Source organism: Conger conger, chromosome 14 (genome assembly GCF_963514075.1).
Source record: "Conger conger chromosome 14, fConCon1.1, whole genome shotgun sequence".
In the NCBI taxonomy this organism is placed as follows: Eukaryota; Metazoa; Chordata; class Actinopteri; order Anguilliformes; family Congridae; genus Conger; species Conger conger.
The window spans coordinates 28,385,937-28,408,133 of NC_083773.1; the positions used below are offsets into that span (position 1 = coordinate 28,385,937).

General features: G+C 44.3%; 1 protein-coding gene across 1 annotated transcript in view; it reads right to left on the reverse strand.

The window, feature by feature from the left end:
* LOC133109802 (retinoic acid receptor gamma-A) overlaps positions 1-15,757 on the reverse strand; it is a 55,598-nt gene extending 39,841 nt beyond the window's left edge. The window contains exons 1-2 of the mRNA XM_061219412.1: positions 15,533-15,757; positions 3,967-4,372 (exon numbers count right to left, since the gene is read on the reverse strand). Of these exons, the coding sequence (XP_061075396.1) occupies positions 3,967-4,135 (169 nt within the window). The 5' untranslated portion in view covers positions 4,136-4,372; positions 15,533-15,757. The remainder of the gene's footprint in view (positions 1-3,966; positions 4,373-15,532) is intronic.
* Positions 15,758-22,197: the final 6,440 nt, after the last annotated feature.

Below are 22,197 nucleotides of genomic sequence, written 5' to 3' on the forward strand. Positions count from 1 at the left end.
CCGAAGACCCCCTCCGCCCCTGCCCTGCGACAGAGAGGACTCATTCTGACGGGTCCGTGCGGCAGAAGTCGTGGGACAGTAAATGGCGATAACTGCCACTGGGGTAATGACAGGGATGGGAGATAACACATTCTGAGCGCAGACACACTGACGCTACACGCTGTCACCCACGGACGGCACTACGCGCGCACTGCGGTCGGCTGAAGATATGCACACACACGCCTGCGCATTCACCCGTACAGCCTGTCACAGGAGAGGTATGCACACACACATGTCTGCATAAATACACACATGTATTCGCACACGCACGCACATACACTTACCCGCGGTTATGCGTACTCCTATGACCACATGCACATGCAGAGGGCACATACTGTACGCAGGCACACTCCGACATAATTGACGAACGCACACATGCACGCAAACACATTAAAATCACACAGATGTATGTGCACACACGCACACAACCACACACAGATGTGTTCCCACATGTACTTACAGGCACTCATAACCACACTGCAACACACACGCATGCACATGCGCGCACACACGCACACACACACACACACACACACACAAACAAACATGCACAGATGCACACTGACACAAACACCCACAGGTACATGCAGATGCCCACACATAAACACAAACACTATACAGCGTATACACATTCCACATCGTTTTATTCAAAGCTGCTCACAGACGCGAACAGGGACAATAGAATCTAGATCTTCAAGTCAGTGTCGTACTTGTGCGAAAATGCAGCCGGTTTACCCACACAAGGCGCTGTGACATATCCCTCCCTCCCTCCCTCCCGTCTTTGTGCTAAACAGGTATTTCTAAACTTGTTGCCAACACTGTAGATATGGGAGGCACCGGTGACCTGTCTAAATGGCTTAGCACTCAGGAACGCCAGCCAGCAGAGGCGGGGCCAGCACTGCCGGTGAAAAGCAATTCAGCACGGAGCTCAAATCGACAGAAGAATGCAACACTTTAAAGACCCGCTCCTCTGTGCCTGTTCTTTTGTGCAGGGCTTTGTTGCAGTCAAATCGGCAGACAGACTACAATGCAGGAGACAAGCGAACCAGACTCCTGCTTTCAAAAAGGCTTCTCAGTTGTACTTGGTCTGACTTGTTTTTTTTTTGGTGTTTTTTTTTAAATACTTCCCCCCCCCCCCAGTTTGAGCAAAGGTAGACATGTATGTGTAAATGAATGTGGGAGCCATATGTCCTTGATCCTATATGGATTAATGACCAATATATTTTGGCCTGAAATCTTTACCCAGTACTTTGACACCGTTTGATCTGTGTATGTGAATGTGAAAGGATGGAATAAGTGAGAATGTACTTCATATTAATGTAAAAAACACTGTGTGTCTGTGTGCATGCGTACACATGTGGCAATTTAATTGCCTGTGATAACTGCACTTCAGTGCAAAAGATTCCTTTCTAAACTCCAAACTTGCGTTTTTCTAACTGCCAAAACACTGAAAATACAAAGTTCCAAAATGCCTCCGTACCAGAAGCAACAGCTCCACACAAGCGCTGGATCTGGGGTTGATTTTGTGGCTCCCTGCCTTGCGTTCTGCCCCGATGCGATCCATACAGGATGTCCACAGGGTGTCTTTGTGAGCACCACCGACGGCTCAGTTCGTGACCTTCCACCACCCCGACCGGCACAGGCATTCGTCACTCCCAGCATTAATCTTTTCTCACCACTGTACTTGCGTGATTAATGAAATATCCTTAAAAGCACTTTAGCGACTGAATGCTTTGAGAGAACAACGTGTGTGTGCTTGTGTGCTTATGTGTGTGTATGTGCGTGTATTCTTCTGTGTGTGTATGTGCGAGTGTATCTAAGTTTATTGTAAGTATATTTCTGTGTGTGCGTGTGTGAGTGTGCCTTTGTGGGTTTGCGTATGTGTGTGTGTGGTGTGGGGAAATTAATGTGTCTGTGTGTGTGTGTGGTGTGGGGAAATGAGTGTGTGTCTGTGTGTGTGTGTGTGTGTCTGCGTGTGTGGATGCATTCTCAGATTCCTCTGTACTTCATGCTCACCCTGGGGGCTCTCTCTCTCTCTCTCTTGCTCTCTCTCTCTCTCTCTCTTCCGTAAATACCTTCAGGATTAGTTTGGGAGTGCGAGGAGGAGGTAGTGATTGACGTCTGAAAGGCTTAGGCAAGTCTCAACCAGAGGGAGACAGGGGACGAGGCATCCGGGGGGGTGGGGTGGGGGGACAGGGGGAATTCTGGGCCTACTCTACGCCCATACAACCTCTGTCTCACCCCTATACAGTTACAAAATACAATAGCATACCTTTCTGAAGCCCTCTCCTCGCTCAAAAGCAGCCCTTTCCCCTCTCCCCTACTTGTCCCTGTAAGACAGCGTTAGCATGCGGCTCTGGGGGACCGGTGAGGAACTCGTAAAAGCTCTGCCACGGCGTTAAATAAACGGCAGGACGACAGACGGGACTCCCTGGACGAGGTGTGCGATACGCTAAAGGCCGGCTTCCGTCCGTTATTTTGGGCCGGCAGTAATCCGTCACAGTCGGATCCTCGGCCGCTGCCTTTCCCTCAACGCCCTGCAGGGGGCGTATTTCAGAAGGGAGAGCCGAAGAGGGGGAGGGGGGGCAAATGCTAAATAAGGGTCATTTTTGCGGCGCGCTCGTGTGAACCAAAGGCCCGGCGGTCGACACGGTCGTTGAACCGTGTCTGCGGGACGGATCAGTGCCCCTGTCAGCCCTGGACCGCAGGACCGTACAAACGCTTTCAGAGAGTGCCTCACGGCTGCGTAAACTGGGCCCGCTGGGGCGTTAAGACACAGCCGCCAGAGCGAACGGCCCTGATTCCTGCCGCTGCACCTTAAAGCGCGCGGGCAGCCGGCTGAGCGCGAGGCCGACGTCACCAGGCTCTTAATCTGATGACAATCGTCATGGATAATATTGACTGTTATCGTAGTCTGTTCTTTCTGGATTTGTGTGTGTGTGTGTGCATACCTGTGTATCTGTATGTATGTGTTCATGCATACGCACTCTTTCTATCTCACAAGCTCTTTCACCCTCCCTCCACTTGTCCGTCTCTCTCATGCCCCCCCTCTGTCGTTCCTACGACAGTGTGATGGACAACAGCACCCCCTGTGATCTGCTGTGGAAACTCTGACAGCTCCTCCGCCCATTTCAACACGCTCTGTTTTTTTAAAAATATTTCTTTTCCCCTTTTTAATGTCGTAGTTCCTTCAGAGCGCATAAAGAGCGCCTTGTTCTACGCCCCATTCCAGACATGAAGGGGGCCGGCTTCGCATGCTCGCTGCCAACGCAAGGAAAATGGAAACATTTTTTAAAAGAAGGCCCTTCTCTGCCTGCAACTCCATGGCGGGTTACGGTCCGCCCTGCTCTCTGATCTCAGAGTATCTCCTGGTACCACTTCCTCGGGAGGTTCTGTCTCTCCCTCCTGCTAATGCTAACAGCCTCATTCGCTGTGGCAACATTGGCCTCGGCTGTGCTCCTTCTCATTGGACGGACACAGCTGAAGCCATTGCAATGGAGCATTTGGCACTAATAAGGAACACCTTAAACCCCTGTAACATGGTTCCTACACGAACCGAGGCTTGCGCACTATTGGCAAGTGTCTCAACAGAGAAGAAGAAAAGATGGAGTGACAAAGAGGAAACAGAGGAAGGAAACAGAATGCGTGAACATTCGCTCGTTTGGAGCATTGGCTTCGGCAGTTTCCAGAAAGCCAATCTAGCCAACATTTCTGAGATTCAATAAAATTCTGTTGACATCAAGTTTTGCTGTTTGTTCCACATGCTGTTACAGCCCAAATAGTCTTTCCTGTGACATTTTGTTTGACTTAAAAAACACAACTCTAGCTTTCAAATTGGAAACATAGCGACTACCTTGGTGGAACCAAAGCATTGTTAACTTAATGTAACAAATTGTTCTGCTAAACCATATCAGAGAGTGTACTTACACAATGCTGCCATCTCTTTGGGAAGGTCCGCCCCAAACCTGCCGAACAGACTGCTGTTGGCCAGCAGGTCGAACGGGGAGTGGCTGCGGATGGAGTTGAAGGCGAAGGGGTAGACAGCAGGTGGGAAGCCGGTCATGTGGCCAACCTGCCGCTCTCTGTTGGTGGCCATGGCTGTAAAGTACCGGTTGGCCAGGGGTGGCGGGATCCTTACGTTCTCACGCTTCGAGGGGTCCCGGCCCTCTTTTGACCCTCCTCCTGACGTGATGTCACACTGAGGTGGATCCAGTTCTGTCGATGTGTCCCAAATTCACAGACGATTCACTGCCTCCCCAAAGGGTTTTATCCTCCCAAGAAATCTGACTTTTGGCTAGCAGAGGACCTGTGTTGCAAGGACACTTGTGGGGACCTTTGGAAAAATGGCACAAAAAAAAAACCCTGTCAATTTTAAATACTTCTTAGTCAAACACAGACCATGCACAGACCATGCATTGTGAGGACAGTGAAGCAGAACTGCGCGTTTCTTTAATTTCAGCCCAATAAAAACAAGTATGTGGAACAGACTATGCTCATAAAAAGTCACTCAGGGACAAATTTAACAAACAATGTGAATGCTTTTCCTTTCAAATATAGGGAGGGATAAATTAAGGGGAAATGGTGTGAACAAAGGTAGGAGAAAGAGGGAAACTAAACAGAAAAGAAAACAAAGGAAAAGAGCCAAGGATAGGAAAAAGAGATGGACAGAGAGAAAAAAATAGAGAGAGGGAGGGAGTGAGACAGGGAGAGAGAAAGGGGGAGAGAGGGAGGGAGAGAGACGGAGAGAGAGTGAGTGAGGGAGAGAGAGAGCTCTTGTTTCTGAAGTTTTGAAAGCCTTCCAGACTGCTCTGTGATTCCAGGCAATGCCATATGATTTAAATCACCAGAACTCCACAATAAAGAACTCCTCTGTTCCTTCTGCCAGCCTCATGCAGCAGCCAGCCCCACTCCTGGCTGCCCAAACACGGGTTCGACCGCTTTAGAGAGAGAGAGACGAGAGCGAGAGAGAGACACGGCCCAGTGGTCGCCCACTTAACCCCTTACACCCCAAGGTCCAAGAGACTCTGAACTTAAAAGGACACCAACCTTCTTTTGAACCTTTACCTCACTACTGAAATTTAACAACCACATACAATTCAGTGCTGAACACAAGCCACAAGTCTCAAGAGAGACTGATGAATGGGGGGATTAACCCAACCAAAGCCTTTTCTCTCCTTCCTTCACCTTGGGCTACCGGACTGTCCTTTCTACAATCCTCCCTCCATACATCTTAAGCTGTATCTGGGACAGGCACGGGCAGAGGGCAAACTGAATTAGGGAATCCCTCCATCTCTCACACTGGAGCACGGTCACTTTTTTCCCTAGAGTGACTTTACGAGTGGGTGGTGTCAGGCTGTGGTTTTTAAATGTGGTAAACAAAGAGGAGCCAAGGAATTCTGTACTTTTTGGAATGGGTGCAGCTTATGATCTACTGGGGGGATGCGGGGGGGGGGGGGGGGGGGTGGAGAGGAGAAGAAAACATCTCGTAATGAACTCTGAATATACTCAGAAAAAAGAGGGGGGTGGGAGAATAAAACAACAGATGCCTATCGTAGGTTGAGCAACCGCAGGACGAGGTGCAGTGTTTCTGTCTGGGCACTGGGGGGCACTGTTGGGGTAGCGGGGTGGCAATCTGCCCAGGAATGAGAGAATCTGTGCGACACACACACACACACACACACACTCCTCCCCCCCTCTCTCTCTGTCCTGTTTCTGGTCGCTTTCTTTCCACACAGTCAGTTAATTACACCCCATTGCTGCAGGCAGCTTCAAACCGCCGCTAATTTAGAGTTCCATTACAGTAAACTGTTCCACATGTGAGTCCAGAGCATGGGCAGGCCGAGGTGGCCACGTTTCAGGAAGAGGCAGGCAGGCAGGAGCAGGAAGGAGCGGGGCCCGACGGGCCCTCACAGCCGTCATTACCACCGCCACCGCTCTCCCTGCTCCGCTCTCTCAGGTTTTCTCACCTACCGCCCCTCTGCACGTTCTGCTCGAGTGCACGTGCGCCTGGGAGTTACCGTGTGCTTGCTCGTACGAATGAGTGCGTGTACGCGTACGAGTGTGTGCGAATGCGCATTTATACATGTATGTGCACGTGTGTGTGTGTTTCAGCGTGTGTGTGTTAATGCACGTGTGTGTGTGTGTTTCAGTGTGTGTGTGTTAATGCACGTGCGTGTGTTTTTCTGTGCGTATGTGTGTATGTGCGTGTGTGTTTGTGTATGCGTGAGAGTGTCTTTGTGAGTACAGAAATGCATGTCCTTCTGTGTGTTTTCCATCCGCACTATTTCCTGTGCATTTTCGGCCATTTTCCCTGGCCTGTCCACTCACTCACAGAAAAAAGGGTTCTGAAAGGGTTGTTTGGCTGGTCTCCATAGATTAACCATATTTAGTCCTTTATGGAACCCCCTATCATAGGTGTGAAAGCTCCCAGGCAAAGAATAATTTTGCCCAACAAAGAACCCTTGGGACTAGTTCCATAGGGTATGGAATCACAGGGTTCCTTTTGGAACCTTTTTTTCTGAGAGTGTGGTTCACACACAGAATGGATTCTCCCTTATTTCCACCCTGCACATTCTCCCTGTGCCTCGTAACAGTTCTGAATTCTGTCCTTGTCCTTGTTGTGGGCCACATTTCCCTCCATCATCTGTGAACTCATCCCTGTACCCCAAAACCCACCACACACCCATCATATGCCCCCGGTATTTTCCCAGATATACCTCCTGGGTACATAGTACATCCCAACAGATAATAATAGAAGACAAACCGCACATGTGTTAAAGGTGGCCACTTGACTGGATGGAAAGTCCCTCACTCCGCACCTCAAAGGAAGTGTGGTGAATATCCTGGCACAAAATGGCTGCCCTGGATCACCTAGGTGACTGCTACACATTGTGATGGTTCAGGTGAGTTTCTTTCCTTCACTGCCTTCAGGGCGCCCACTGAAATGCTTTTAATTTTCATTATTGCAGGAAGCCCTGGATATCACCTTTATACTTTAAAGTTGAAAACGTACACTGACCAGTGACCAGTGACCAGCACCCAAAATAATCTTTCAATAGTCCAAGGGCCTGGTGACAGACAGTGGCATGAACGCTTGCAACAAGAAACTGTTTGTGAAATGTTAAAATTATTTTCTGAGTAAGTCAGACTCTAATCCAAACCAAGTACTTTCCCCTGTGAGAGGAAATGAGAATTTGAAATTAGTTTCACAGTTTCATTTCATGTTAAATAGTACCAACTATGTTACACTAATAGACATGAATATGTATGGAAAAACCATAACCCCGATCTGCTCAAAAAAGGCACATTTCAATATCTGTGTTTGGTACAATTATGATGAGTGAGTAGGCGGTTGCCTAACTATATAAAATGAGCTATAATGTGGCTTTTTTAACAGTTCCATTTAAGTAACAGTGACAACAAATGATCGAAATGAATAGAAACGCTTCCGGGTGCGTGAACAGCGTCTGCTGACTGGGATGAATGGAGGGTGTATTGTTTTTAAATTCACATGTAAACGCGAGCGGACCGGCCGCGCTCAGGGTAACAGGAGCCGCGGCCGGCGGAGGGCTCAGACGAGCGTCTGAAACAGAGCCGTCTGCTCCTCCTCATCCAGACGAGCGTCTGAAACAGAGCCGTCTGCTCCTCCTCATCCAGACGAGCGTCTGAAACAGAGCCGTCTGCTCCTCCTCATCCAGACGAGCGTCTGAAACAGAGCCGTCTGCTCCTCCTCATCCAGACGAGCGTCTGAAACAGAGCCGTCTGCTCCTCCTCATCCAGACGAGCGTCTGAAACAGAGCCGTCTGCTCCTCCTCATCCAGAAGTGCCGTTGCGGTGGGCCGTCTCGCGCGCGGTTGGCCCCGATTCCAAAACCCGAAAAGCCAAAGGTTCTCCACTTCCACACGCCGGTCCGAGCAGCGCACGCTCACCTTGAAGCGCATGGGGCCGGCGCTAAAAGGCCAGCTGAAGGCTCATAATTAAGGACAGGATGCGTGCTACTCTGTGTGGTTCTTTACTCACAACGGTCTGTAATTTGGAAGATATTTCGGGAAAGGCTCCTCTCGACGGCTACGAGGGAAAGAAGGAGCGAGCGAGGGACGGAAAGAGAAGAGCGAGAAAGAAAGAACGAAGAAAGAAAGGCGTTCACATGCCCGGGACTGAAAATAAAATGTTTCTCATTAATCGGTCACACATTGGGAGCAGCTTTACAACGAGAATGAGAGGAGCGTGTGGCGTGTGTGTCTCCGCGCGTGTGTGTGCATGCATGTGACCGTGTGTATGTCTTGGAAAGAGAGGGAGAGGCAGAGAGTTTAAACATAGAGAAAATATATAAAGTTTTATTTTCCCCAATAAAATAAAAATAATGAGGGCCCTGGCGGAGTCTGTTCCCTCTCTGTAATGAGTCACAGCAGCCAGCCGCTGCCTCACAGACCTGCTCCTTCAGGGTAAAGCACCTTTTCGGCTGTCAACAAAAGCCGCTATGTGTCCAGGCCTCAATGCAGCCTTTATGGCGGAGGCTGTCTGGGCCCGCCGGTAGACCGCTCCCGTCCGGGGATGTGGGGGGTGGGGGTGTTTGGGAGTGATCTCATCCCCGCCTCTGCCTGACTCAACCTGCCGCCCCGGCCCCCTTCCCCTCCAGCGCCCGGGGGGCCACGCAGGCGGCTGCTGGCGGCTCTGCCTTCGGGGATTAAACGCAGCTCAGCTTGCGTTAAAATCTCGGGGCTTTCCACTTTTCCCCCTTTTTTCCAGGGAGTCATTTTAAGGGCTTAAAAAACAGACCAGGGAACAAACCGTTCTTACATCGATACAAACAACTGTGCTCATAAACCCTGGCTCTTTACTACACTCTGCCTAAACTACTCTGAAGGTGGGGCCCTGGTCACCTGAACAATACGAGAACTTTGTTCATTAAGATCAGAAAATTCATTTAACCGCGACTTCATTAAAAAACATAAACAGCGTTTTTAGTTTACGTTTTTTAAATAGATAATAACAATGAAAAAAAACATTGCTTTTGCTCAAATTTAAGACCGAAGACCATTTAACTAAAGCCAAAGCGTGGTGCAGTGATGCAATTAATTCAATGCTTCATTCTTGACCAGCCACACTATGCAATGTTGCCAGCTATCAATCATGCTGTGTTATGATAATGTGTTGTTAAAAAAAAAAAAAAATTAAAAAAAACTTTTCTGGAGAGAGGGCATTTAGAAGAGGTCAAGCTAGCTTGTACGTATAATTTCTTTTTAGGATCTAATTTCATTTCTAATTTTCAACACACAAAACAATTGAGTGCCAACGCGTTCCTATTTTTTCAATTATGCTAATGTTGCTAATGTTAATATATGGTCCTAGAGGCTTTCTGAACCTAATTTCAATATTCATGTGGAATATGATATCACGACTCGCTCCAATGGAGTCGACTAAGTTCCACAGTTTACTCCCTGCATGAGTAGTCAGAAGGACATGTTCTGTGAAGCTAGGCACACTGTGAAACATTGTGAAGATATTTACATAACTTTAATGGTGCTAACCTCTGAAATGTAAAGCAGTCACTAATGATATTTCTATGCCATTAGCTTCATGATTTTGAGGGTGTGATGAAGATATGATGCATCACAGATTTGCAGACTGAGGGCTAAGACTAAACGCAGGGCAATTTCTTACAATTTTCTATTCTGATGCATCTAATACACATTATTTTGCAGAAGAAATTGGAGATCTGGTCCAAAAAAGTAGTATAAAAATACAAACCTATCAAGATAAAACTATATCATATGAAATGACTGTGGATGTGATCAATGGCCTTTTTTAGATTAAGTTTAATATAAATCTAAACCAGGTACATGTGAGCTGGTGTGTAAATAATGTGTATGTAATATACATATAATAAAATGTGAATATGGGCCTGGATTCAAGAACCATTTTCCCCTAACTTTGGCTCAAAATGAAGTGTTACCTTTTTGTCTTTGTGAACCCAAACTCTCTGAAATGCTCTTTGTTAAGAAGAAAGCCTTGCATTTAAATGTGAGTCAGAGTTAAGGACAACTGTTGATTGAATCCAGGCCATAGCAGTGTCAGTTGCACTAAAACAAAAGTCAGCCAAAGGCAGTGTGCTGGTAAAAAAGGCAATCTTATAAACCACAGCTTGTGGGGACATTCATCCAGCTTAAAAGCTGTTTTCTTTAACAGCGCTTATAAAACATGCCCCGTTGTCTGATTTTGATAGTATTTCCAGCATTTATTAGTTAATGCTCACTGTTTAACATCAATGGTAAAAAGGAACTTGAAAATATGTGACTGCACATGCTACTTCTGATTTAATATACTAATTAGCAGACCAGTCAGTCTGGAAGCCTGATGTTTGTGGATCTGATGTTCTCTGGTGTGCAGCTTCATGTTAGAGAGGAATGTGTAAAGACATAATTAAAGCGTAATTTACTCAATTATGCAAATGGCCTAAATGAAAATAAATAAACAGCCTATAAAAATAATCAAGGTGTCTCAAACACAATCAAACACACACACACCCTACACACATTGTCAGGATCTCTCTGAAACTGATTCATACACATTCAGTAGCCCAACATTTGCAATTATAATACCGCTAAAGATTCCAGCTATTTTTTTACCCCCAAATCCCCTGGCCTTAGTCATAATTTGGGCAGACCATAGCAGCTACCTCCATCTCCTCTCCATTTAAAAAGACTCTTTAACTCGCCTGTCATTGCCGTGTTATTTACACTGAGGTGCTCATTTATGGAGGGGGAATAACTGAGCCTGTTCATTTTTCACAAATGTTAGCTGCCAGTTTTTGGGAATGAGGGTTAGCCTTCGTCCAGATTTGCTGCAGACGTACGAGAAAAGTCACCGCAATCGCCTGACGGAATGCTGGAAAGTTCTTTAGTTTTTCAAATCATCGTGTAAACAGGGTGAGGTAAGCTCATTTCAGCTTCCTGTTTGTTGACTCCAAAACAGGAAGCGTGGTCCCAGACCATTCACTTCTCTCATTTTCCATTATAGGGCTCGTGGAACTGTGAAACTATTCATTGTAGCGGGTACAGTTGAAGAAGCAGGAATGTATTTAGTATTCATCCCTTTGCCACTGTATGCACAAACAGTTTGTCTTGAAAATATAAGCTTTTATATCATAGAAAAGTAATCTGCAGCAATGGTCTTCAAAATCATTTACTGAGGTAAAAGCTATGCAAAGATTATCATGATTGGTGCTACTGCTTGTATAGAAACATTTGAAATAAGCGTAATGCTAATAATAAAGTGTTGAGAACTTGATGACTAAAGGACATTGTGCCGATATAAAGAGACGGGTAAGTTGGCATGCAGGCTTGTGGTGGAGACTGGGGTCACCGTTAGCCGCCCTGGGCCGCGCACCGGGTTCAGGGTTCAGGGTTCAGGGGTCAAACCTAATTGACACTTTCACCAGGCACCCTTTTCTTTGTGCCAAATTACACCGCCTTCAGACAAAACTTTCATCCCCCCTTCCCCAACTCGCTGCCTCGCCTCTGTTTTAGCCCCCGTTGCCTGAAGCCAGCCACTTATTCTTTTGAATATGAGTAAAATGGTTGATGTGATTGTTGCGCGAGCAAAGGAATGAAATGCAACCGCCAGCGTTCAGAAGCTTGCAGGCAACAACTGATGTCAAGTCATGATAGTCCCGATGTTCCCTGCACCGTAGCCTAAACATACGTATATCCAGCCTAATTCAATAATGGCAAATAAACATTCTCATTAAATGTCTTAAATAACCCAAATTGCATTATATACAATTTGAAGTTGCTTGACACCAAATTTGTATTTTGTCAAGCTCGAAAACAGGCTATAAATTTAAACATTCAACATTAAAGAGAGAATCCTGTATGTAAATGGGAATTTGTAAATGGTAAATGGTAGCACTGATAAACTGGGGAGATGGATACAATACAAATAGCCTGCCTAGATTCAGTTGATTCAGATGTTTTATTATTAAAATGTGTTCGATACAAACTGTCACAAGGACTATATCAGTCACAAACTGAATTCTGACATTTACACTGTCGGGAACAAATTCTTTCCTACCTTGTACTACAGGAATTAGACAGAAGCAGTTTCACAATAACTTAGACATGAATCGCCTATGAGTAGCCAAACCATGATTTTGCAATTGATGCGTTTAGGCAGGCAAAGCTACTGTTCATTTACGAATTTACATAAGCGATTATCTAAAGATACTTATCAAACGCGTACGCATTTGATTCATGACCTCTGACAGTCACGATAGAAAAAAGAAGAAGAAACTTCATTTAACTAATGAATCCAAACAGGGGAAAAACAATCTCGGCGAAATATTGAGACGCCTTGTTTAAACCACTTAGACATGGGGGCAGTTCGCCTTTTAACGTGGAGCCACCCGAAAGGTAGGGAGGGACAGCAAAGGGGGGTAATACACGCTGTAGGGAGGGCTGCAGGTGGGGGGAGAAGTGATGAAAACATCTTTCCGATGACGGACGGGTGGAGACAGCGAAGGAGAGAAAAGAAAAGAGGCAGACGGCATTTCAGCCTCAGGGACTTTCATTCTTGAAAAACACCTTTGGCGAACAAAGACTGAGACAGTGTAATACACTTAAAGAAGTTATGTAGACGCTGCTCCCATAAAAAACAGAAGTAAAGGTAGCGCAAAAATGCACATAGTCTTCGACCATATACATTTTAAAATTCTCCCCAGACAGACAGTAACAGTACCAGCCTGTCAAGTGAGGTAAGTATAATCACAGAACGCATTCCGTCGCCCTGCTTTCTGGTCAAACATAGCTGTGCCCTAAAAAACACAGGACAGAGAAACTTGAGCTGTTGCATAAAGAGGGGGAATGGGTTGTGTTTTATTTTTATTTTGAAAGATTCAAGAAAATACATAGAGCAGCCAAGGTGAGACTGAGTAGGCCTATACCATATAGTCAAATAAATTAATAAATACATATATATTTTTTATTCACTCCTTTGACAATATGGTTTGTAAAATCATAAGTAAGTAGTAGGTGATGGTCCACCAGGCTGTAATGTTTTGGAAGCCATCCCAATCCACCCCTGCTGTAACATAGAGGTAAGGAGAAGCCAGACATACCATAAATGCAATTTATTGTATACCCAGCATCATATACTTAATATTTCAATAAATGTACAATTTGGTATAAATTATACATATGTTGTGTTCATTTGTCAGATCATTGAGTCAAAAGTAAAGATTTTTTTTTAAAGTAGTATTTGATGCATTGCAAAATCCAGTGCGCAGCATTACACAATATGGTAGACGGTGATTAAACTGCATTACTGTCAATGACACGTCTATGACCACATTCCCTGAAGTCACTCACACACAAATGCAGACACACATCCTGTAGACACTTACATTCAACAAGCATGGACACTCATGGCTGCTGGAATAAACAAGGAAGAGCTGTCCTTTTATTAATAAACCCTTCCACCTACACACATATACTTCAATATATTTAGTGACCTCAAAAGGGTCTGGACAACACAGTCACAAATGTCTCCCCATGAAGTAAATGAATGCAGATGCTCTGAAAATAATGCAAGAATAACAATGAAAAGCAATGATTATTTGAATATTCAATACATGGATATTGGCTTTTTTATAGATGCATCTGCTTTTATGACCTTTTTCCCCACAGGGAGTCAGAGCAGCGAGTGTGTCCTCACAAAGCCACACACACACACACACACACACACACACGGGCAGTACAGGACCCTCCAAGGACCATAAGTCCACGGTGGCCAGACACAGCTGCATTGTTGTTGTCCTGACACTGCCACACAGCGCCCGTGCTCCTCCTCAGACAGAGGCTCACTCCGTTTCGGGACTTGGTCCCGCGCTTTCCCTGCCGTTTAGCGCTCCGTTTGAAGATTCCGCTCCCTGCACCTCAGCCAGAACTGTTACAGGACACCCCGACAGACATTCCAAATGGCATCATCCAAATAAACGTCAGGGCTTTTTTCTCTCCCTTTTCGCCGGTTGTGAAGCGGTATAGTGACGAGCAGTGCCCTGAGCCCCATCGCCCCTGACAACCACGAAACTACAAAATAAACCCCCCCCCCCATCTCCAAAAATACCTCTTATTTTAACAAAAAGGCTTTTATTCTGGAATCATTGTTGTGTTAATTTCACGCGTTGTCACACTAGGTGGAAAGGGACAAACATCTTGCTGGTGGCTTCTTCCCAGAGTTGTTTATTTCTTTTGAGATTAATGTTACATCCTGGACTGATTCCATTTTCCTCACTATTTTTTGTGCAAGACCAAGAGTATCCAGTTTCTACTCAAGGAAAAGGCTCAGAAGAGAAGCCCAGATATTTATCTGACAGTAATATTCTGTGTAAATAATGACCACACTGTGATTTCAAAGCAAATATTCCTCCCCTCATAATGATTGTGTATTACTTCAATCCGCTCTCAAAGTAAACTCAACACAAGCTGAGCACCAGATGCAAACGTAACTCAATGAATTAACAGGGTCAAATTAGTCTAATTAATCTACATTCATATTTTGTTGAGTTTGTGGAGATGGTGAGAACTGAACACCCCTGAGATTGGGTGCCTATATTAATACAAAACAAAGAAGTCACAATGAGTCGATGTACTAGCCTTTCAAACTAATGCAGATATTCAAATAATGTCTCTCTCATACCTATCTAATTAGGCTGCACTGTAACAGGTGGAACCTGTTTACCTTTCTGGAGAGATAGACATAGTATGTGTTTTGATTAAATGATTCACAACTTTGACGGGCAAATCCACCGGAAGAGTTTTTGAAATTTACTAGCACACTTCAGTCACCAGGCAAGAATCTTAACCATTTAGAGACAGACGAAAAATAACTTCCATGATAGTCAAAATTATTAGTAAGAAAAATGATTTATTTCCATACAGTAGGTCAAGGTTAAACCACTTTCACACATACAATGTAACAGCTGCCGGTGAGACACGCTCACCGGACTGTACCAGAAACAAATGTGTGTACTCTAAATAAGGAAACTAAGTTCTAAGACTGTGGAGCAGTATTCTGTCCATTACCTAACATTCTGTTCATTGTGCCATCAGTAAATGCTTGGGGAAGCATTGATTGGTTACACCAGCAAAGCTCGCCGATAAATGACAGTTTGCATTTGGAAAGAGAAGAGAGAGATTCTCTTGCGCTCACACGTGAAATCTGGTCCGGCTTACAAAAAACAGCGATCAACTTTCAACTTCTTTTCTCTGTCTCTCACTTGCTCAGTCAATCTCTGTCTTCAATTAAAACCTTCCATGGAAAAAGGAAGGAAAAAAAACTTTTATAACTTTCTTTTCCTGCCATTCCATCTCTCCACCCGGTCTTTCTTTTTCCCCTCTTTCTTTTTGTTCCTGCTCTGACTTGTCCTCTTTGCAACAGATAGAGAAAAATGAGGCAGAAATAACAGATAGAAGATAGACTTTGTGTAAAAACTCACCCGCTCCCTGGACAGATGGATGGAGAGAATGGCTGGACGGATGGACAGACGAGTAGAAGTGTAAGAGGAGAGGGGTTTGTGTTCGGCAGTTCAGTCGGGACTCCCTTTCACAGTGAAGAGGGAGTGTAGGCTGCAGAGTTCCGTCGATTGCTCTCTCTCTCTCCTGCTCTTTCTCTCTCTCTGTCTCTCTCTCCTGCTCTTACTCTCTCTCTCTCTCTCTCTCTCTCACTCACTCACTCGCTCTGTCCTGTTCTCTACAAACACACAAACACGCTCTCTCGGTCTCCCTCACTAAGAAATCATTATGCGCTTTGATTCATAAACCCTGCCTGTGTCACGTGATGCAACACTTCAAATATACAGCACATTTTTGCACCAGCCACAAAATGCCTGGGGGGAGCTAAAAAAAAGGTCTAAAAAGCTAAAGTTTCAGCTTTCCACCCCCTCCTCTCTCTTTCTCTTACCCTCTCTCGCTCTCGTACCCTCCATCCTCTCGCTATCTTTTTCAGTCTTTCTGACTGGCTTTTCTGTGCCCTTACACTTTTTCACTTCCTCACGTTTTCACTTCACACACATCTGTCTATTTCTGTTCCTTTAAAAAGAAACAGACCTGAGTGTGTTTGTCTGAGAGAGAAAGAGTGTGTGTGCATATGTGTGTACATCTGTGCATATGTGTGTGTGTGTGTGTGTGTGTGTGTACATCTATGCATGTGTGTGTGTACATCTGTGCATGTGTGTGTGTGTGTGTGTACATCTATGCATGTGTGTGCTTGCTCACAAATTCCCATCAATCTGTCATACAAATCTGCACCAATGTACATACACACACGTGCACAGATGTACACACACATGCACACACTCTCTCTCTCTCTCCCTCTCACACACACGTGGAGACACGCACACACACAGACACACAGAGACACAGTGAAACAGTCTCTACCGAGCAGACATATACAAACAGACATGCACTGGGGGAGAAAACACCTTGGGGGATATCAGTATCAGTCCGTGGTCTTTACTGACTGTTTACAATGCATGAGTCTTGTTAGTGAATTCAGTCCTATGGGGCTCCTGGAATCCCACAGCCAGTAGAGAAAGTAATAGAAACACTCTTTAGCAAGACTGGTGATGGAACTATGCAAGATTCAACCGTTCAGATAGTCAGCTATGGTAACACCAGCACATTACTGAAGGTTGCATTGGATGCAGCTGCAAAGCATGTTGTCCATAGCTTTCAGTAGCAAGAACACCTCAGCTTATCTATTTTAACCTACAACGGGGCCTGAACTGAATTTCCTGTGAGGTGAGCTTTGACCCTTAATCTCATAGCAGTAAACTTTTAACTCGACAGAACATAAATGCATAGCTGGAAATGCCCAATGAGGATAAAGTAATTAAAAAGTGCATTTTCCTTTAATAGGTTGATCAAAAGACAAGCAGGATCAAATTAATCTGGCCTATAAGCAAATAAAAGTGATGGCATTCCTAAATTGACACAGGCTATGTGATAGGACATAAGTTACAAATGGGCATTCCAAATTAGAGATAAAAATATGTTAAATGTGCTTGCAATAACAAAATGTAATTAATTTGTCCTTAATTGCAAGTAATACATTTTCCTCACAGAATCACTGTATTATTAATATTGTGAAGAATCAAAGAAGTAACACTTCCTTAAATTGTGTTTCAAAGGAAACAAAGGATTAGAGTAAGATTATAGGCCTCATCCAAGAATAATTATAAATAATTACACACACACACACACACACATACACACACATATATATATAGAGAGAAAAGTGTACAATTCTAGTTAGATATTACAGTAGTTTTAATTTTAGCATCCAGCATTTACAATCATACAGTATGTCAGTATAAACAAACACGTAAGGGCTTGCTAATCAAGCAATGAAAGAACTGAAGGTAGTGTTATTATTAGTTTTAGTGCTGTAAGCCTTTCTTGAACCTGGGTGGCACAGGCATATCAATGGCTGCTTAATTAGTGAAATTCAGAGATCCTGCCAACAAGTTAAATATCTATGCTTAGTCAACTGTAACTTCTATACTTTCAAGAGAGCAGTATGACACACAGGCAAAGTCTTGCTGAGGGGACTACCAGCTCTTAACTAAAAGGATTGCTAATGGCAACAACAAAAAGGGCAACTAAAACAAAAAAATGTGGAGACCAGTTCAGCTATCAAAGCATGGCTTCCATTTTTTGTGCTATTAGTCACCTTCCGTAGTGAGCTGCTCCTTCTCGTAGATGGGAGTGCTTGTGGTTAGTCAGCCGAGCGTATGTTTGTGGGTACGGTCGATGGGAAGTCCCCACGAAACATGTCAAAACAGACCCGGGTGTGTCTGAGACCAGGCCCCTGTGTGCTCTAATGCCTTCCCTCTGTCTGCGTGCATGTCCGAAGCCAACATGTCTGTGTGCGGTAGTTGTCGGGTGTGCAGTCGGTGGTTTTCGGGGGGAGGGGGGAGCTTCGACGCTTTGTTTCTGAAGTGGTTTTAACTCAAAGGCACCCCGAACCTCAGCACCTCGTCAGGGTATCCTTGTTTACCCCCGACTCCACTCGGGAGCAGCCAGGAAATGTAAAGATGAAATGAGCATGTCCATTGAACTGGAGAGAGAAAGAGAAAGGCGGTTGAGAGGCAGGAGTGTGGAAATAGAGTGAGAAAAGAAAGTCTTAGACTACAGTCCCTGGCCTTATTCTGTCGCATACCACAGTAATATTCTAATTATGTTTTTGCTGTAATTAATTTAACAAAATGTCCTGTAGAACCTGATGCTGCTGGAGTATTCCTGGTAGAAATGGGCCCTGGCAATATACTTAAAAAAATAATAAAAAAGAAGGCAAATGTTAGGAAAACAGGTTTTAGTATTTTCAGGGGAACACACCTAGGGTGTAACATGCGCCAAATTACATTTACCTTAGTCTGACAAATGCTGTGTCAGGGAACTGTCAGGCATGTATTGCTTTGGAATGAGATGGCTTGCAGAGCACTTCATGCTATGTCAATGTACTCTGTGCCCTCCGTTCTCCGATCATGATGTATGGAAATGGAGTAGTAGTATAGTATAATACATAGTATAGTATAGTACAAACTAAAGTGCTAAAGATCAAATTCAGGTAGTCCTCTATTGCTATGTTAGAATGGCTAAGTACCTACTGGATTCTACCTGTTCTAAATGGTGACATTATCCTATAAAACAGTCAGGCTACTGATTGGCTAACACACACCAGTTATTTTTAACCCGGAAGGCATTATGATGGGGCAGTCTTGGAGTGAAAAGGATTGTTATGTTATGATTATGCGTGGTCAGGTTGTTTTTAGTTGTTCTAGATATGAATATGAGTTATTCTTCTGTCTAATCCGATAGAGGGGACTCTTCTCATAACTGAGACATTGAGCTATCATTCCCGTAAATGGTAATGTGTCCTGGGGGCTAGATTTAGCTTGATGCCCAGAACCCACATTGCTAGCAAGCTAAAAATGGTTAAATTGTCTGGAAAAGGACCTTGGTTCATGGTATCAATTATTACCACAAAGCATACACTAGCTTCATATATCACACGAGCAGCCAAAAATCACATGAAATTCACAGAAATTACCCCCAGTGTTTGAGTATTGTGTGAATGAGAAAAAAAGAACTTGGGATCAAGATGAACGAAAGAGCTCCCAGAGAAGTTAATCCATAGATATTTTCTTCACACATAAGAATGTGTTCACATTGCTGGAGTCTCAACTGACCTTTTGATTCAGGCTTCAGGGAAGAGAGATAACTGAAAGGAAGTGACAAAAATAGTAGAGAGATATGGGCAATGGGTAAGAGAGAGATAATTTGACTGAGAAAAAGCATTCAATGACCAAAAGCGATACCTGGCATCTGTCAGTTTGAGAAGTCTCTCAGACAAAAAATCTGAATAAAGTCAGGAGGAGGGCACAGAAACCTGGTAGAAGTTTCCAGAGAAAGTAAGAGATGACTTTGTCATCGAATCACATCCAACGACTTCTAAAGGCTGCTAGTTACTGAGGCAGACAATGTTCTTCCACCAGATCTGTGCACAGAGGGAGAGGGATGGGTAATGACTGGGTCCCAGGAAAGCTCTCGGGCTGTTGCGTCAGGCTAGGGCGTGTAGCATTCATGTCAAGTTTGAAGAGAGAACACAGCAATGTCAGTAAACTAACCCTACCGCACAGACGGTTCCTGACATGGAATCACACAGACACTCCCCCACACACACTTATACTTTAGATAACACGCTGCCGCGCACCTGCACACGCGTGCACGTACATGAAAAACCGCAAACATTCAGACTTAGTTGTTCACATACATATGCAAATATTCCGTTAACTGCAAATGCACTGTGACTGTAACACACTTATTGTTGTTTAGGTTCATCAGTACTCCAACACAATGGATTTGAAATGAAAATATAATGCATAAGAGGTTAAAGTTCCGACTGTCAGCTTTAATTTGAGGGCAATTATATCCATATTGGGTGATCCATGTAGGAATTACAGCCCTTTTTATACACAACCCCCCATTTTAGGGGAGCAAGTAATTGGACAATTCACTGCTCAGCTGTTTCTTGCTGTTTCTTAGTTCATGCACAAGAAAGCTAACAAACGCTCTAGAGTTGATTCTAGGTGTGGAGTTTGCATATGGAGTGAGTATTCTGTCAACATGAGGACTGTTTTGTTATGAAGCAAGAAAACTTTGGTGAGCTTAGCAATAGCAAGCGTGGCAGACCATGGAAGACCACTGTAGAAGATGATTGAAAAATACTTTAAACTGTGAAGAAAACCCCCCTTTTCAACTGTCAAACAGATCAGGATCACTCTCCAGGATGTAGGCATAGGCTTATCAAAACCTACCAAAAAGAGATGACTACACCAGCATAACCCCAAAGGGTTCACCGCAAGTTACAAACCACCAATATGCCTCAACTTGCAGACTTCAGGTAGTCATCAAATGCAAAGGATTTGCAACCAAGTACAAAAAATAATTATTTTATTTCAGATGCTTTTAATTTGTACAATTACTTTTGCTCCCCTAAAGTGGGCAGATGATTTGTGAAAAGGGCTACACAGATCACCCGATATGAATGAATACCCTCAAATTATAGGCAACAGTCTGCATTTTAATCACATATTCATTGTTTCATTTCAAATCCAATGTGCTGGAATGCCGAGCTAAAACAACAAAAACAGTCCCGATACTCCCGCCAATGTCCCGATACATTTAACTGTATATAGGTGTGTGCACACCATTCCTATGCATACACAAAAGTACATATGCAAAGGCAGAAATACACATACTCATATTAGCAAACAGCAGAGTATCCTGTGCTAATTGATACTCTGGCTCATAAGAAATGCAAGACTTTTGTGTTCAAGGATGAAGCATTAATGTAAGGGACACTGTCGTACTGCAGGGGTGGGTCACAAGGTAATGGACCACTGGCATCACCCAGGGATGAGAGGGTTTCAGTCGGCCGGATGATAGCCTCACACTGCCTGAAAACGACCTCTGCTTGTTAATCTGTGAAGCTCCGTTTGAAGTGTCTTCCATTGACTTGTCTCTGTACAAAGTGGTTAGAATTAATGCTTGTTCATGCTGAATCAGGAGGTTGGGGCAGTGACAGTGTGTATATGTATGTATGTGTGTGTGTGTGTGTGTGTGTGTGTGTGTGTGTGTGTGTGGATGAGAGAGATAAAGAGTGAGCGCACTTCACTGTGTGAGTGAGTCAGTCTGTGAGTGCATTTCATTGTATGTGTATGCCTGTGTATAGGCATTCATGTGTGCATTTCACAAGGTATGTATGTGAGAATTAATGTATTTCATTGTGTGTGTTTGAAAGTGAGTGCTTTTCACTGTGTGTGAGAGCGTGAGTAAGCGCATTTCACTGTGTGAGTTGGAGAGTGAGCACTTTTCTCTGTCAGTAAGTATACTTCACTGTGTGTGTTTGTGAGTGAGTGAATTGCACTGTGTGTGAGAGAGTATTTCACTGTCTGTGTGTGTGCCAGTAGCATCAGGGAGGTCAGAGGTCGGCAGTGTTTGTGTTTCAGTGTCAGTGAAGTGTGCTGTAAAGGAGGGGGGCAGATTTATGATCTTTGTGTCTGTGAGACTGCAGGCCCAGGGATAATGAAGACAGATCTGAGTGTCATCTCTCTCTCTCTCTCTCTCTCTCTCTCCTTCTCTCTCCCCCTACCCCTCTCTCTCTCTCTCTGTTGGTAGGAAAAGCCATATTGCCGAATTGTACAACAGTACAGTCAATGTTAAAACAAATACGTAGGGTATTATAACATGTAACATGTACATGTAAACCATGCAGTTGCATGAATGATACATTTAATTAACACTGTTAATTAATGTATTGCACCTTCTCTCTTAATAGAATTTGCAGGTATTTTGTCTTGTCATGAAGTTATAAACACAGGTTTTTGGTATGTATTTGTGGTTGGTTAGCAGTGCTGGTCTCTGAATGGTGTAAATTAGATCTGGTTTGTGATAAACCTTGGCACCAGCCAACTGAGGGATTAAATTGTAAAGTCTTTGGGATTTCATGTTAATGCTTCTGGAAGTGTCTGTTCATAATCAATCATCAGGATCCTGAAGCATAAAGGCACTCAGTTACCAATTTCTCCTGTGTGCTGCC